Below are 16456 nucleotides of genomic sequence, written 5' to 3'. Positions count from 1 at the left end.
CGCGGAAACTCTTCGCAAGGCGGTGCGAGCAAAGGCGGCGCAAGACGGGTCTGGTGCGGCCTCCAGTGCATCCCCTGCAGCGGCCTCGACAGATGTCGTGGTCATGACTAGGCACCAGGAGGTGACACCAAGCGGCCCCGCCGGTGACCTTGTGCCCGCTCGGGGCCCGCCTGCTGATGCCCTCACCTAGGGGGAGCTCCAGGCCGAGATGGAGCACATCCTTTAGGCTGGTGCTCGTGGCATAGGCCGCGAGATCGAGGAGGCCAGGACGGCGGCGTCGTTGGCGAACCAGCGCGCCGACAAACTAGCACACGACCTGGCGGAGGCCCGCGAGGACCTCCTGAAGATGAGGGAGCTGGTGGCCGGCAATGAAAGGCAGCAGCAAGGACTCGAGCACCGGATGTCGGAGCTCGAGAACAACTTGTCGGAGATCCGTGGCTCACTGCGGGTGTCATACACCGGCCTACATCAGCTCGCCGGGGAATGCGGCGTCACGACTACCATCCCGGCGAACCCTGATCAGTTCTCACTGACGTCCTCGCTTGCGAAGCTGGCTACGGCGATGGAGGAGATCCCCTCCAAGCATGCGGCCAGGATCGGCGAGGAGACGTCCAACGGGATCTACACTGGGGTGTGCCACGTCCTCACGTGCGTGAGGTTGGCGCACTGTGATCTTGACCTTAAAAAGGTTTTGGATCAGGGGGCACTGATGACGCGCGTCGGGGCGTAATGGAGGAGGTCGGTGACCTAGGGGAATCCGTGGTCCCCCTTTTTTAATTCCCTTAACCACCAATTATGCTGTAAAACTTTTGTAGGTTCAAATTGCCCTTGTGTATGCGGTTGTTTCCTTTGTTTTCTTAGCATGTTGATTCCGAGTACTTTGTTGTCATTGTAGAGATGTCGATATTGAGGATGTCCAGCAGCGCAGGCAGCCTGAGACACCGGTAATCGTTCCGGCACTTGCGCTTGAGCCATACGTGCCGCAGGATGACGTCGATCAAAGCCTGTCCGCGGAGACGAACATGGCAATAACGTCCTTAGGTTGGTACTTTGGGCTTCACTTCCTTTGCTCTTTTGTTTGGATTGACTTAATTTGGTTTGTTCTCGGGAGAGAAGGACAGCTTGACTCAGTCCTTTCCGTGTTGGGCAGACCTCGAGAGCGCGTTGGCCGACCGAGATCGTCGAATCCAGTACTGGAGGACGAAGTTCGAGGTGGCCAAACTCGAGAGGACCACGGTGGAAGTGAAGAAAGACCAAGCCGTGGAAGCCCTCCGAGGTCGCGAGGTGTGGTTCCACGCGTACCTCAGGAGCTATTGTACGGCAATGGCTGGAGTCTGTAGGGAGCTCCAAGTACCTCGCAGGAATCCCGAGGAGTCAGCGGCCGGATATATCTCGTGGTTGAATAGGGCCTGCACCCAACTCGAAGGCATCGGCAAGCGTATCGACGAGGCCCTGAAACAGGAGTGTCGTTGATCGAGCCGCTATGCCAGAGGGCATGTGCTGACCTGTATCCGAGATCACCGCCCGCAGCTGCACCTCGAGTTCCTCGATGAAGGGTTCTCACGTTCTCGGAGGGCTCCCGCAGAGATAGACGATCTGGCGAAGTCGATGGCGCCACTCGCCGGAAGGTCTTTTAATCCATGGATTGGCGTTGGCCGTCCTGGTAGTCTTCGTATCCTGTAGAAAATATCTCGGGGAGACATGTAATATATTTTGGGATATTTACGAATTGTAAGAGGTACTTGTAAAATAGGAAAGGAATCTATCTAGCTAAGTTCTCTTACTCTGGATATGCTGTGTATGAGTGTTTTCTCACTTTGCGACTCCGATCAGTCACTTGAGTCATACACTCTCCCTAGCCCCCAGCCTTGTCGTCGGAGAATCGTTCTTGGAGGATAAGGCTCTTGGACCCTTGACCTGCCTTGGTTGAAAAAGCACTGACACTAGCCCCCAGCCGTGAAGTTGGAAAACTCAATTTCCGATTACACGGTTTGGTTAATACGCACGACGAGGACTCTTACATGACCAGATCTTACATGGTCGTTTGTCTCTACATGATCCGACAAGGCCTTATCCGCTCTGGGCATCCCCAGCCGAAGTTCTCTTAGGTTCTCAGAGGCCTTGTCAAGATGGCGTAAAGGGACATGAGGATAGGTTTCAACGCTAGGTGTCGTCGTGGTAAGGGGTCGTCGGGAAGGAACTCTTTGATCATAGTCTTTACCTGAAATCAACTTTATTGAAGTCGCAAGACTTGCGTGGTCGTGTATGGTCCTTCCCACTTGGGTGAGAGCTTGTTACGCCCTGCTTCGCTTTGAACCCGTCGGAGGACGTAATCGCCGCTCGAAAGCGTGCGTGCTCTGATGCGCTTCTTGTGGTATCGGCAAAGGGACTGTTGGTAACTGGTTGCTCTGACGGCAACTCTTTCTCGATGTTCCTCGAGTAGATTCACATCGTTGCTTCGCTGCTCCTCTTGATCCTCGTCGGAGTACTTCTGTACTCGTGTGCTTTGATGTCGTAGCTCCGTGGGGAGCATGGCTTCTAAGCCATACATGAGGAAGAAGGGTGTCTCCTTGTTGGACGTTGTCGGTGTGGTACTCACGGCCCATAGGACAGAGGGGAGTTCTTCGACCCACTTCTTGTCGTGTGACATGAGTCTGTCGTAGACACGGGTCTTGATCCCTTATAGTACTATGTCGTTTGCCCTCTCGACTTGTCCATTGCTCTGAGGGTGAGAAACTGAGGTAAAGCATATCTTTACTCCCAATCTAATGCAGTAATCCTGGAAGTCGGCACTGATGAACTGGTAGCCGTTATCTGTTATGATGCGGTGAGGCAATCCATATCTGCAGAATATCCCTTTGATAAACTCAATGGCGTTGTCAGCCTTGATTTACCCGGTGGGCATCGCTTCAATCCACTTGGTGAACTTGTCGATCGCCACGAATAGGAACCTGTAGCTGCCTTGTCCTCGCGGGAATGGTCCGAGTATGTCGAGCCCCCAACACGAGAATGGGTAAGAGGGATATTCTGGAGCGCTTGCGCTGGTAGCCTTGTGTGCTTGCTGTGGAATTGACAGGCTTCACACCGCTGAACCATGTCGCAAGCGTCTTTGAGCGCGGTCGGCCAGAAAAACCCTTGTCGGAAGGCTTTTTTGACTAATGTCCGACCTGCGGCGTGTGACCCGCAGATCCCTTCATTTATGTCGAGGAGGAGATGTTTGCTGTCGTCGAATGAGATGCATTTGAGAAGTACCCCATTTGGCGCCTTCTTGTATAGATCGTTGCCGATCATACAATAAATCTTGGCTTGTCGGGTTATTTTCTCGGCTTCTGCATCGTCCTCGGGCAACTCGTCACTTCTCAGGAACTTGATGAGTGGGGTCCGCCAGTCGTCTGTGGTCTCGATGTCGGCAACGGTGCATCCTGCCTCTGTAGCCCCTAAGCCGATGTCGGGGACGACTGTGCTATCTTCGTCGTTTGCCTCTTTCACCGATAGTTTTGTCAGGACGTACAGGAAGGTGCCAGGTTCGAGTGGCTCTCATCTTGATGCTTGTCGTGCTAGGTCGTCTGGTTTGATGTTGTCCTTGCGGTATACATGTTGGACCTCGATCGCATCAAACCTTTTCTTCAGCTTCCTGACTTCTGCGAGGTACTTGGATAACTCAGGGCTAGAGCACTTGTAGTCTTTGTGCACCTTGTTTGCGACTAGTTCGGAATCCCCTTTCACGATTAGTCGCTTGACTCCTAGTGCGGCTGCTTCTCTTATCCCAGCGAGTAGTCCTTCGTACTCGGCTGTGTTGTTGGTCGCCCTGAAGTTGAGGTGAATTGCATGCTTGAACTGATCTCCCGAAGGAGATGTCAAGATGAACCCTGCCCCTGCTCCTTGGCTATTGAGTGCACCGTCAAATGCCATTGTCCATGTCTCGTTATCGGTCTGATTGTCTGGCCTGTTGTCGGGCATAGTTCAGTCAGCTACGAAATCGGCGAGGACTTGGGACTCGATGGCTATTCGTGACACAAAATGAACATCAAATTGGCTTAGCTCGACTACCCATTTCGCAATGCGGCTGGCAACGTCTTTATTTCTCACGACTTCACCAAGAGGGAAGGAGGAAACAACTATGACTCTGTGGGCTTGGAAGTAGTGGCGTAGCTTTCTTGATGTCATGATTACTGCATAAAGCAGTTTTTGAATCTGTGGGTATCTTGTCTTTGCGTCGTGGAGAGCTTCGCTGACGTAATAATCTGGTCTTTGCACCTTCTCGCTCTCGACAACAATGACGGTACTCACAGAATATGGTGTGGCGGCAATATAGAGGAATAATTCTTCATTAGGTTGGGGGCAACAAGCACAGGGGGATTTGACAGGTAGTGTTTGAGTGCGAGGAACACGTCTTCGGCTTCTTGTGTTCACAGAAATTTGTCTTGTTTCTTCAGCAGAGCAAAGAAGGGTTGTCCTCGTTCTCTCATCCTAGCGACGAATCTGCTCAATGCCGCCATGCATCCAGTTAGCTTCTGGACTTCCTTGAGTCTTGTGGGCGACTTCATGTTCTCAATTGCCTTGATCTTCTCGGGATTTGCTTCGATCCCACTTCCAGAAACGAGGAATCCGAGTAGCTTGCCCGATGGTACTCCGAACATGCACTTCTCTGGATTGAGCATGAGGCAATATCGTCGGAGGTTGTCGAACGTTTCCCGAAGATCATCGATCAATGAGTCGCTTGTCTTGGTCTTGACAACAATGTCATCGATGTAGGCCTCGACATTGTTCCCAAGTTGATCGTTAAGTGCCCCTTGGACCGTGCGTTGGAAAGTATTTCCTGCGGTTATTAGTCCAAACAGCATCTTAATGTAGCAGAATACACCGAACGGCGTGATGAATGCTGTCTTTTCCTCATCCTCTTTTGCCATGCTGATCTGGTGGTAGCCGGAGTAGGCATCAAGAAAGCTTAACAACTCACAACCAGCTGTGGAGTCCACCAATTGGTCTATTCGAGGAAGAGGGAAGTGATCCTTGGGACACGCCTTGTTGAGGTCGATGAAGTCAACACACATCCTCCACTTCCCGTTGGCCTTGCACACCATGACTGGATTGGCTAGCCACTCTGGATGGAGAACCTCTCTGATGAAGCTAGCTTTAAGAAGTTTGTCGAGCTCTTCTCGTATGGCTTGTTTCCGGTCTGGTGCAAATCTCCACAGTTTTTGTTTTACTGGCTTGGCATCGGGTCGCACCATGAGTTTGTGCTCAATCACCTCCCTGGGGACCCCCGGCATGTCGGATGGCTGCCAAGCGAACACGTCTGCATTGTCGCGGAGGAAGGTGATAAGCACGAGTTCCTATTTCACGTCCAGTGATGCCCTGATCTTGACGGTATTGCCGGGGTTGGCACTGGAGAGCGGAACGATCTTGATTGCGCCATCTGGCTTCGGCGTCTTGTTTGTTTTGCTAACTTTCTTGAGTGGCTCAGCTGTGGCGGGTGGGTTGGGGGTGTGCTCGACCATGTCGAGGCTCCGCTTGTCGCACTGTACCGCCAGCTTCGCGTTCCCTTGAATAGTGATTGTTCCCTTCGGCCCAGGCATCTTGAACACTTGATAGGCGTAGTGAGATGTGGCCATGAACTTCACGAGTGCAGTTCTCCCGCTGATGGCATTGTATGCTATGTCAAACTCAGCAACATCAAAGGTGATCTGCTCTGTTCGGAAGTTGTTTGCTTGGCCGAAAGTCACACGAAGCGTGATCTTGCCCAATGGCTTGGATGACGACTGAGAGGTAATTCCATGGAAGGGTTGGTCAGTGGGCGTCAACTCGCTTCGTGGGATCCCCATTGCGTCCAAGGTGCTAGCGAAGAGTAGGTTGATGGAGCTACCGCCGTCGATGAGAACCCGTGCAACTTTGATATTCCGAATAGTGGGCTCAACCACGATCGGATATCGCCCTGAGGTGACAGCATTCTTGGGGTGGTCTGCCTCTAAGAATTCGATCTTCTGCTCTGACCACTTCATTTTGGGTGCAGCCCCCTGCCATGTCGAATAGACTTCGCGCTCCACTTTCTTGTACTCTCACTTTGAGGAGTACGCCGTGGAACCTCCGAAAATGTGCGAGACATGGAGGTCGGAGTCTGGGTATGCTAAGTCTGAGTCCTGAGTAGCTGCTTCAGCGGCCTTCTCGACTACACGTACTCGCTTGCCCTTCTCCAATGCCAGTTGCTTTGCGAGTGCCTTTTTGAGAGTGCTTGTCCGACTTGTGTATAGGGCACCATATTTTCTTTGTGTCGTCGCCTTGTGGGTCTGGGTGTTTGGGCAGGTCCACATATTCTACTACGAGGACCTCCGTTTGGGCTTTCCGTTTCCCACTCCTGTGACTCTTCTTCTTGCTTGACTCAGGTGCGTCCTTGGCTAGTTTTTTCTCTCCCCCTGTCTTCGGCTTGTCGTTCTTGCGTCTTAGGGCATCGTTCTCGTGAGCGCAACAATCGACAATCTCGAATAGCTTGCGAGCAGTCGTGATTCGTCTTGTCACCAACTCCTGGGTGGTGTAGTGATCTCGGACACCGGATTTGAAAGCACGGATCACAGAAGCGTCGGTGATCTCGGGGATCGTATTTCTGCACTCATTAAAGCACCGAATATAGTCCCTCAATGATTCGTCTGGATTCTGCGTCAATGCGTGTAGGTCGTCCTCAATCGTGTGGCGCTTATATGTTCCTTGGAAGTTAGCGACGAATTGCTGCCACAGACCTGCCCATGAAGAAATCGAGTAGGGCGGGAGGTGAACCAGCCATGAACGTGCAAATCCTTTCAATGCCGCCGGCAAATAGTTTGCCAATGCGTCGTCGTCTACTCCGGCAGCGTAGAGTACTATGGAATACACCTGAAGGAACTCCTCAAGGTCGGTGCTTCCATCGTACTTCTCTATCGCTCCCGGTCAAAATCTCTCAGGCCATCGGACATCTCGTAGGGCACAACTGAAAGCCCTACAACGCCGCCAGGGGCGGTGGATTGTCGGCGATCATATGTCCTCCGTGGATGTCTGTCCGATGACGAAGATGATGAGGATGATGACGATGACGATGAGTCACTCGGTTCCGGTGTGCGATTACGAGGATGATGCCGGGTTCTCGAGAATCTTGTCGTCGCCCACCGTTGTTGTCCCGGCACTGATCTCCGTCGTCGTCATCATTACGGCGGCACCCTCGCCTAGTATCGCCAGGCATCCGCTGTTCGCGATTATCGTGTTCGCGGCGGTTGTGGCGATTATCATGGTCTTGGTTCTCGCTCAAATGTCCTCCTTGCTCTTCGTTCTCGTGACGTCGCGAAGAGACGCGATGTCGGGAACGATTTTCATTGTCTCGCGTGCGTCGTGCTTCTCGGCGGCCATTCAGATGGTCACGGAGATCACTGGTGCCACGAGGCGGAGGGGTGGCTTGACGAGGTGATGCCCGCTGCTCAGGTAGTTCGCCATTAGCACCGCCGGTTGGTGGTTGTTCTGGTGGTACCCTGGCAGCGGCCTCCTCGAACGCGTTGCTGAGGTTGGCCACTGATTCCCGTAGTCGTTCTGTTCACTGTTCGAGATCATCGTTCAGAACGGGATCATAAGGGGTTTCCCTCAGTATTGCGTTGATGGTCCTGATGTGATGTGCCGGTGTAACCTCTTGATCCTCCGTTTCCGTGTTGCCACCCCTAGACGTGCTAGTCCCATCGATAGCATACACGTCATGTGGTGTACTTGTCGACGACGAGGCCTGGTCTTCGAGCAAATGTAGAACAGATGGTTCGTGGGGATCGACATCGATTACCCCAACGAATCGATCTGAGATGGTTGCCGCTCCTCGTTCCTTGTCCGCATCTCTAGGAGAGATTTGTGACTGCTGGACCTTAGGAGGTGGCATCCGCATGGCGCTGCGAAGAACCTTGCAGCTTGAAAGATCGTGATTCCTCGTCTTGTGGATAGGACAATAGACATCATGGGTTGGAGAAGTACGGTGAATTCCGTGCTCTCTGCAGGCACGGATTTCGGCTTGTACGTCAAGAAAAACCCAGCAAGCTTGCAAGGTGTGTTTTCTGGTTTTGTGGATAGGACACCAGGACCTTGTTGCCTCAGAAGTTGTCCTCGTCGGCTCATACTCCTTGTCGGAAGGACAAGATTGGGCCGTATTAGGATCCTTATCGGGCTCAGACGTTGTCGATGTTCCGTTTTCCGCTTCTGCGGGAGGATCCTTCAACATGGAGTCTGTTGGGGTCGTAGCCACATCGCTCTCGCTTCCGGCCATTACTGGGCTAGTCGAGATCGGCATCGTAGTATAGACCGGGAAGATGATTTCGCCGACTTGGGTCCGCACCAGCATCGTTGAGGTTGAAGATCCTTGGTTGATGCCGGGGTCGACGCTGTCGTCGAAAAAGTTTGAAGTCATAGTAGTAGAACCTTGAGCACCAAGTCCCCCTACCTGGCGCGCCACTGCCAACGGGGGATGCCCGTAGACCGGATAGGGAGGGTATTGGGGTACGCTGGTACGAGGATCTACATAATACGACATCAAGCAAATAGAAGACAAGGATTATACTGGTTCAAGCCCCTTGACAGGTAATAGCCCTAATCCAATTGGTATGGGATTATATGATGGAAGTCACAGATTACAAAGGGAATAATGGAACTTGATGATACCAACGAGATCGTAATCGAGTTGGTTCGACTAGATCACCAGGCGACTTGGCTCCTGTAGGCTCCGGCTTCATAGGCTGTGGTGGATGTGTTGGTGGTGAGATTCGATGCCTTAGGTCATGCCCGGGGGGTCCATTTTATACCGCGGATCAGTTGATCTTCAAGTGGGACTCGGAGATATCGGGCCCCTCACAAAATGGTAACGACCCAGTTTTTTCCAAATAGGACTCCGTCCATCTGTGAACTCTATTTCTATCTCGTAATAGATTTCCTTAATGCATACAGGAAATATCCGTATACGCACAGGTATACCGTGTTGGCATACAACATATATCCAAGGATAGAGGGTATACCTTATTTGTAACCTTGACAAAACCCATGATTAAACAATGGTTAGAATATGTTAAGATGGCAGGACCAATTGAATGCATATCCATAATTTCTCGTATTGCTTTTAAAGTCTGAATGGTCCCATCACCATCATAGACATTCCCCAACCTTGCTCCATTATTAACGAGGATTATCTTGTGCAAGGGTATACTTTAAAACATGGTCCAAATGCCTCTCTTGTGTTTTCCTTCCAGAATATACAAGGGAGATTCTGTTACCTAACCCAAAATTTCAGTAGTAATAATTGTCGGGAGCTAACCATTCCTCTTGTTGCACAAGAGGGGGTTCGAAGGAGCAGCGTTTCTGGCAAGACAACTCGGAGAATGGCACGGAATGTGTCACACAAAGAAATTTAGCCCAATTTTTCAGACTATCTTGTGTATAAACCCCTATCCAGGAATCAAGCAGGGTACACAAAATGACAAATTAATATATAGATCCAGACGTTAATAAAGAGTAAATACTTATAGATGAGCACTTAGTCCTCACACCGAAAAGAAAGCAACATCAGTGGAAAAATGCGATCCTAGTGGGGCTTCAGCTCCAATCCACAGGCAAAAACTCAATTGGGGTAAAAGCCTTGGTCCTCTAACATCGTATTCAGCTTAGAAGCACAACACTTCTAAAAAGGGGAATAATAGTAAGGTTGAGTACAACCACCGTACTCAGCAAACCACACCAACGATGCAATTGTGCAAGGCGAAACAAGTGAGGTTTGTGGCTATTTGCATAAAAGCGGTTGTAAAACATTTATAGTTTAAAATAGTAAAACAGTTGACTACTTGAATATCCACTAAATATTGCTACACCACAATGAATAGGCCCAACCATACCTTCTGAACTACACTAGTTCATTACGTCCAGTTAATTAAGAGAGTGGGACTAATGACGGTGAATCTGATCGTTCGCCCATAACCGTTACATGTCTATTCAAATAGTTTTAATCTGGCTAGAGGTGAACAACTATACCCACAAGATACAACCCACCGTCTTGTTTGTTCATGGTTAATAAAGGGAAATTAGCATTTCTTATACGTATAACAATAATAAATAATGTAGTTGTAGGACACCAAGGGGTCCGATTCCTTCCAAGAAAAGGATGCTTGTTCTGTTCATATAATCATTCAACCACGCAAGCGTCTGACGTGACAGCGAAAGATGGTGCATCCTAAAGGTTCCTGAGACTGCGGATGGGTTCCACATGTGAGGTGACAGTGGATCTAACGGTGAATGATAAAATATGTAGTTTTGTGATAACGGATGCACTAAATCTATAGTTTTATGATAGATTGGGTAAAATACCTGTAGTTCGGTGAAATTTACTCACAAAAAATTATATATACACATATACAAAATTCGTATACAATTAACCGTCCAAATCAAAAAAAAAGAAACCACCACGTGGCCCCCTTCCCGCCGCCGCCGCCCCCACCCCCACACAACCCCTCCCCATTATCCTTATCTCCGGCGGTAAATCCGTTTTGGACGGTTTCAGAATTTCTGGTATTTGGATTCTACCTATTCCTAAATGGAAATCTCGAATTCAAGCCGGTTCGAGAAATCTGATAAATTGCGACTAGCGAGAAATCCTGCTCAGGTTCCAGTTCGCGCCTGATACACGATGATGGCGGCGGCGGCGGAAGGTGGTGATCTATTCTCCGGATTACCCGACGAAGTTCTCGTCAAAATCATCTCCTTCCTCTCCTTCACCGGCGCCGCCCGCACTGCATCGCTCTCGCGGCGTTGGCGGCCGCTCTGGCTCTGCTCGCCCACCCTCAACCTCAACCTCGTCTGTTCAGGGATATCGTACGGTCACTGACAGCGCGTCCCCGGTTGCCCTCTCGACGAGATGCTCTACCACGACGTCACGGCGTCACTCCGAGCGCCGGGGCGGCATCCCGTCACCAAGCTGTCCGTGCTCGCGACGGGGAGCGAAGAACGACGCTGCCAGGAGGTCCTGGCCAGCGGCGACCGATACAGCCACCACGAGTTCTGCGTGATTGACGGCGTGCTCTTCGAACAGGCGATGCACCGTACCGAGGAGCTGCGCGTGCAGATCGACTGCGGCAATGACGACAGGAGCTCCCTGACCTACGTATACCGTCTCCGCCTTATTAGCTCCATCCCCGGCGACACCATCCGCATCTTGGAGCTCGCGAGCTGCCGGATCGAGCTGCCGCCGCCGGACCACGCCGCGCCATTCCCCTTCCCACGCCTTGCTGTGCTGCGGCTGGAGAGGTGCTCGTCGCCAATGCGCGATCTGGCGACCCTGATCTCCGCCGCGCCGAACCTGGCCACCCTGCACATCGCCCGCCATAACTTCTGCTGGTACCCCGAACGCGACTTCGACGACGGCCGCTTCGTCCTCCACTGCCCAAGTCTAACGTCCCTCACGCTGGACAACGACATAACATGCATCGAAGGCATCAGAGGTCAGAGCCATCGACCTCTACGCGCCATGTATTGTCACCTTCAGATACACAGGAACACTCGTCGATCTCGCCATGAAATCCAAAGCAACTGACCTGACGCATGTTTATCTGAACCTCTAAATATGGTACTCTCCTGGTGAGTCAGACGCCATTGCCTCTACGTTCTGGAAATTTCTTGGCAGCCTTCGCAACACGAAGTCACTCAAATTGAATGTTCCAGCAATGGGAAGCATTCCATTACTCGATAATGGCGACAATATTGTGTTTGAAAATCTGAAACATCTGGAGGTGGAATGTGACCCTGAGACAGATGGCTGGCACCACAGCAAGAAAGGTTCAGCCATGTCTGTTGCAACCTTGCTCCGTTGCTTCCCTGTAATCCATGAACTGAAACTCGCATTGGAGAGTACGAGTAGCAAGTTTATGTCCTTTAGAAGTCGCCGTGCCCGTGGAAGAAAGTCGCTACTATTTACGGAATTTAATACTTCCAGGGATCTCTTCAACAATAGAAGAACTATGCTTGACGACGATGATGAATCGTCTGAATTTGAAGAAGTTGCCGACCTGCCTGGTTTGACTGGCTGCGGGTTCGACTGCTTGCAGAATCATCTGAAACGTGTGGTTTTGCAGTTTCAGATGGAGGATGTGAATTGCTTTGGGGTTCGCCTCGCCAAGTTCTTCGCCGAAACTTGCAAGGTTCTGGATGTTCTGCAAGTTGATGATGGTGTCCACAATTTCAGAAGACATATCAACAACAATGTGGACAAATGGAGAGATAATGAATCCGAAAAACAAAAAAGGTGAACAACCTTAACAAATTTGAGGGCAAAAATACAAAGTCTGTCCGTTTATAATATATTATTTTAATGTATGACGCCGTTGACTTTTTGAACAACGTTTGATCATTCGTATATTCTAAAAATTTATGTAATTATCATTTATTTTAGTGTGACTTGATTTATCGTCAAATGATCTTTCAGCATGACAAAAATATTTTTATATTTGCACAAAAAATTTAAATAAGATGAATGATCAAACGGTGGTAAAAAAAGTCAACGGCGTCATACATTAAAATACGGAGTGAGTAATTATATCATTATTTGTATTAAGAATGGTGCAATTATATCATTATTTGTATTAAGAATGGTGCATTTATTCCTGGTGCACATTATATAATTTCATACTGCAAGTCCTAGAAAATTAAGTACTACTAGTAACTTGGTTCCTTTAAGTTTGACGTCAGAAAATTTACACCATCCAATTCAACTGTGATGAAAGAAACTGGAGTTAACTCTAACTACAATTTTTTTTGTCACAAACTAGAAACAAGTGAAAAGATGTCACGATGCAGATTCAGAAGTACAGAAATGCATGGAGTTTAACTGTTTCATAGAGTTGAACATGCAGAATATAAGTCGGCACCGGTGATCCAACGTATCAGAGTCTCTACAGAATTCGATGGACGGCACACATTTCTATTAAAGTAGTAATTTACATTACTATCCTCGATATCTTGTTTTTGTGCAACCCTATTGACAGAGGCTAGTCAAATTATTACCCAAGTTTGACAAAAGATGGATATCAAATAAACATGGCACAAGCAAGCAGATAGTTAGACTCTATTCTCATGTAATTAGTGAAACATGCAATTTTATATGCAAAGAGTAAAACATTTATAAAACTAGAAAAAATGCCCGTACGTTGCAACGGGTGAAGTCTATTTTAATCTTATTATTGTTATATGGTTTAGTTAAGATGAAATTCACCGTGGGAGTTCGCTTGGACATATTTTTTTATAAAATCATGAGGTGCAGTTAGAAGTCCGATCGTCTCAAGTTAGCATACAAGTTTTTTAAAACAGATTTCTTACATGATCCCTTCTGTATTACCAAAAGTGACGATCTTAAAAACTGACTCAAATACGGATATGCATTTTCAAAAGCAAACAAACTTAAAAACCAACTCATACACAGATGACGTACCAAAATACCGACGAAAACATCTTTAATTTTTACTAGCAAAGAAGCCCGTGCATTGCAACGGATCAAACAACGAATAAGTTAAGAATATAGAGATAGTTATCAATACTTAGCAGAGTTAGATGTTGGCATGGAAGACTTGATAGTTTCACATGCAAGCGGAGTTTACTCTCGTAATACAAAACAAAGCCTTAACTAAAATTTCAGGCCTTAATTATGAGTTACATGCAATATATTTGGAAACACAAAGGATTTGGTGTCTCAAATAAAAATGGGAGCAAACAAATGGCACTGATATGAGATCATCAGTGCTGGTTAATATTAAATATATCGGCACCAATGTATTTAGTATACATTTGTCTGAATACATTGGTGCCGATTTATTTAAAATTAGGTTAATTGGATCGATGCCATTGCAAATATATCGTATTAAAAAAATAACACTACTATTAATGAAATCGGATGGATGCCACTACAATCTTCTAAAATTAGAACCATACCACTATGTCACATCGTCGTCTTCATCCCCGTCCCCATCCCCTCAATTGTTGCATCCATCATCGTTGGCTGCAATCTCCTCCCTCGCTGACGACCAACTCCTCCTTCCCTGTCCTTCGCGCCTCCCTCCCACTACTCCCCGACTTCTGCCGCCGCACAACCTCCTCTGTTTCCATCCCTCGAGCATCCCTCTACTCATTCCCCACCATCTATCACCGCTGACTTGAGTGGATAGGGGGCCTCGGGGCTAAGGCGGATTCCGCGAGTTCCGCACGTCGAGGAAAGCCGATGTCTGCGCTGACTTGAGTCCCTACGATGGAAGCCGGCGAACACGTACATGCTGGTGCTTGGGACGAGGCACTTCTTCTCACCCTTCTAACATTGGACCAACCGACCAAGTTATAGAAGCTGGACGCGTGTGCGCAGGTGCCCTACAGGTGCTACACATCGTCAAAACCAGCGCATGTATTGCTTGATCCTAGCATGGAAGATGTCGGTGAAGCTGAAGTGGTTCGTGCCTTTATGGTGTACCAGCCCTCGTTAGTGTTTGCGTTGTCCACCGACTCGCCGAAGACGGCTTTGCTAAGCTACACGCATATGTTGAATCATTGGTACCGGTACCACTCATAGCAGTTGCGTAGGATGTCGTTATTGAACAGCAGTGGCAGGGGCACTACTGGAGAGGGAGAGGTGTTGGGATACGCATAGGCTACGATAGCATAAATCAAAATTTTCTATCGCGTAAACCAGGAACCATGCAAGTATTAGACCATAGATCGTTACCACTCGACGCGCTGCGCAGCGGAAGAAGGCGCTAAGAAGTCGAAGGAATTCTCGCGAAGTAGCGCGCGTCGATGTAGAGGAAGTAATCGATCGCACCAGCTCGACCTTCTCCTCCTCGTGCGTTCTCCTTGCCGTATTCCCACGCTAATCAGCACCGCAAACCAGCGGCGCCTCTACCGGTATCCACACGTACAGGGACAGAACGCCACGCGTAGATGTGCTAGCACCCGCGCGCGGCTAGGGTTTTGCTCGGGGAGGGGAGTGACGGCTAGGGTTTCTCACGTGATGCAATACCTCCGCCGGTCACACCCCTCACGAATATATGGGATCCATCACTCGGGCCTCCAAGGCCCGTAGGACTCCTATTAGGATCCCTATCCAAATTAAGCTCATATTGGATCTCCATCCAATCCCCTTATTCCGGCCCATTAAGCGTGCGACTCTGTAGGTTCATGTACACTCGGCTGTAACCCAAAAACTCCTTTTCGGTCCACGCGTCAACAGCGGCCCCTAGCAGAACGTATTGACCCACCGGGCATACATAAAAATCATATCGGCTGAACCTCTAGTGTATACTTGTATGAACCCCTTTGCCTCACGATATCGATTAAGCTCAAGACTAGATATGTGTCATCCTCTAACAGCTCAATCATTCACTCGAACCTGTTGATAGATTATATAACTTGTGATTGACTCCTCAACCACCTTTGGCATGGCCATGCACTTCCATAATTTACAACATCAAGGGCGCCAGAGATATCTCTCCATAGGAGGGGCAAACTTCATCTTGATTATTCATATCCCACTACATGTTTCATAGCATACCCGAAAACTACTTTTATAACTACCCAATTACGGAGTAGCGTTTAGCAGTCCCTAAGTAAGCTACTACACATGCTGGGAACCATGATAATATCAGGTCTAAGGATTCAACATCAATACTAAATGAGATCACTAATGACACAACACATATGACTCTTGCAGTGTCTCATGTTGGGTCTATCCAACAACATGTTCACTAACATGTGTCCACATTATTAATTTGGTATATCTATACCATGATCCATGAGACATGATCATCAATTAATACATGTGCTGATCATCTAAATATATTTGTTCCTCATATGATATTTGATCAGGGATCCTTTAGAAATAGCAACACACAACATAAAGAGTCTCATGAAAGAATCACATATTCATTAACAAATAATGAGTTATCTATTTCAAGGAACAAAGTCGGATAAATATGTAAACATGGTATGTGATATAATCATCTCTATGATTGCCTATAGGACATATCACTAACAATAGGCTCCCTAGTGCCTAAAACACTATGTAACGCTAGAAAAACACGCTGCAACACTACTTCCCCTGTGGCTCACCAGGTAAACTCCACCCGGGAGTGATTCAAAATTCCCGTGCATGCATGCGGTGTGTTCTAAATGCATACACTCTGGAACATCAGAAAAGTTTAAGAGCGCAACCAAAAACTCGGTAACAACACCACTGTGGCACTGTGCCATTGAACGGGACATGAGTTAACTGTAACTGGAAACGGCAAACGGTAGCGGAACGGAGAACGACAAGAATTATGTAGTGGCAGTGAAACACCCAGCAAGATTTTAGTTTGCGGAGTGTTGCCTATACCGTGTTTCTGCATGTAACACCCCGTAAACTTTTCTTGTTAGGGAGTGCTCTTCAAAGCCCCTTGAGCTGTAA

General features: G+C 48.6%; 1 protein-coding gene across 1 annotated transcript; it reads right to left on the bottom strand.

Annotated features, from left to right (window-relative positions):
- Positions 1 to 5336: 5336 nt before the first annotated feature.
- LOC107280604 (uncharacterized) lies at positions 5337 to 6002 on the bottom strand. Its single transcript, XM_066309734.1, has one exon. The coding sequence runs from the start codon at positions 6000 to 6002 to the stop codon at positions 5337 to 5339; it is 666 nt and encodes a 221-aa protein (XP_066165831.1).
- Between the last annotated feature and the right edge of the window lie 10454 nt (positions 6003 to 16456).

Source organism: Oryza sativa, chromosome 4, assembly GCF_034140825.1.
Source record: "Oryza sativa Japonica Group chromosome 4, ASM3414082v1".
Lineage (NCBI taxonomy): Eukaryota > Viridiplantae > Streptophyta > Magnoliopsida > Poales > Poaceae > Oryza > Oryza sativa.
Note: the sequence above shows the minus strand (reverse complement) of the source record. Positions and strands in the feature narration are given on the sequence as shown.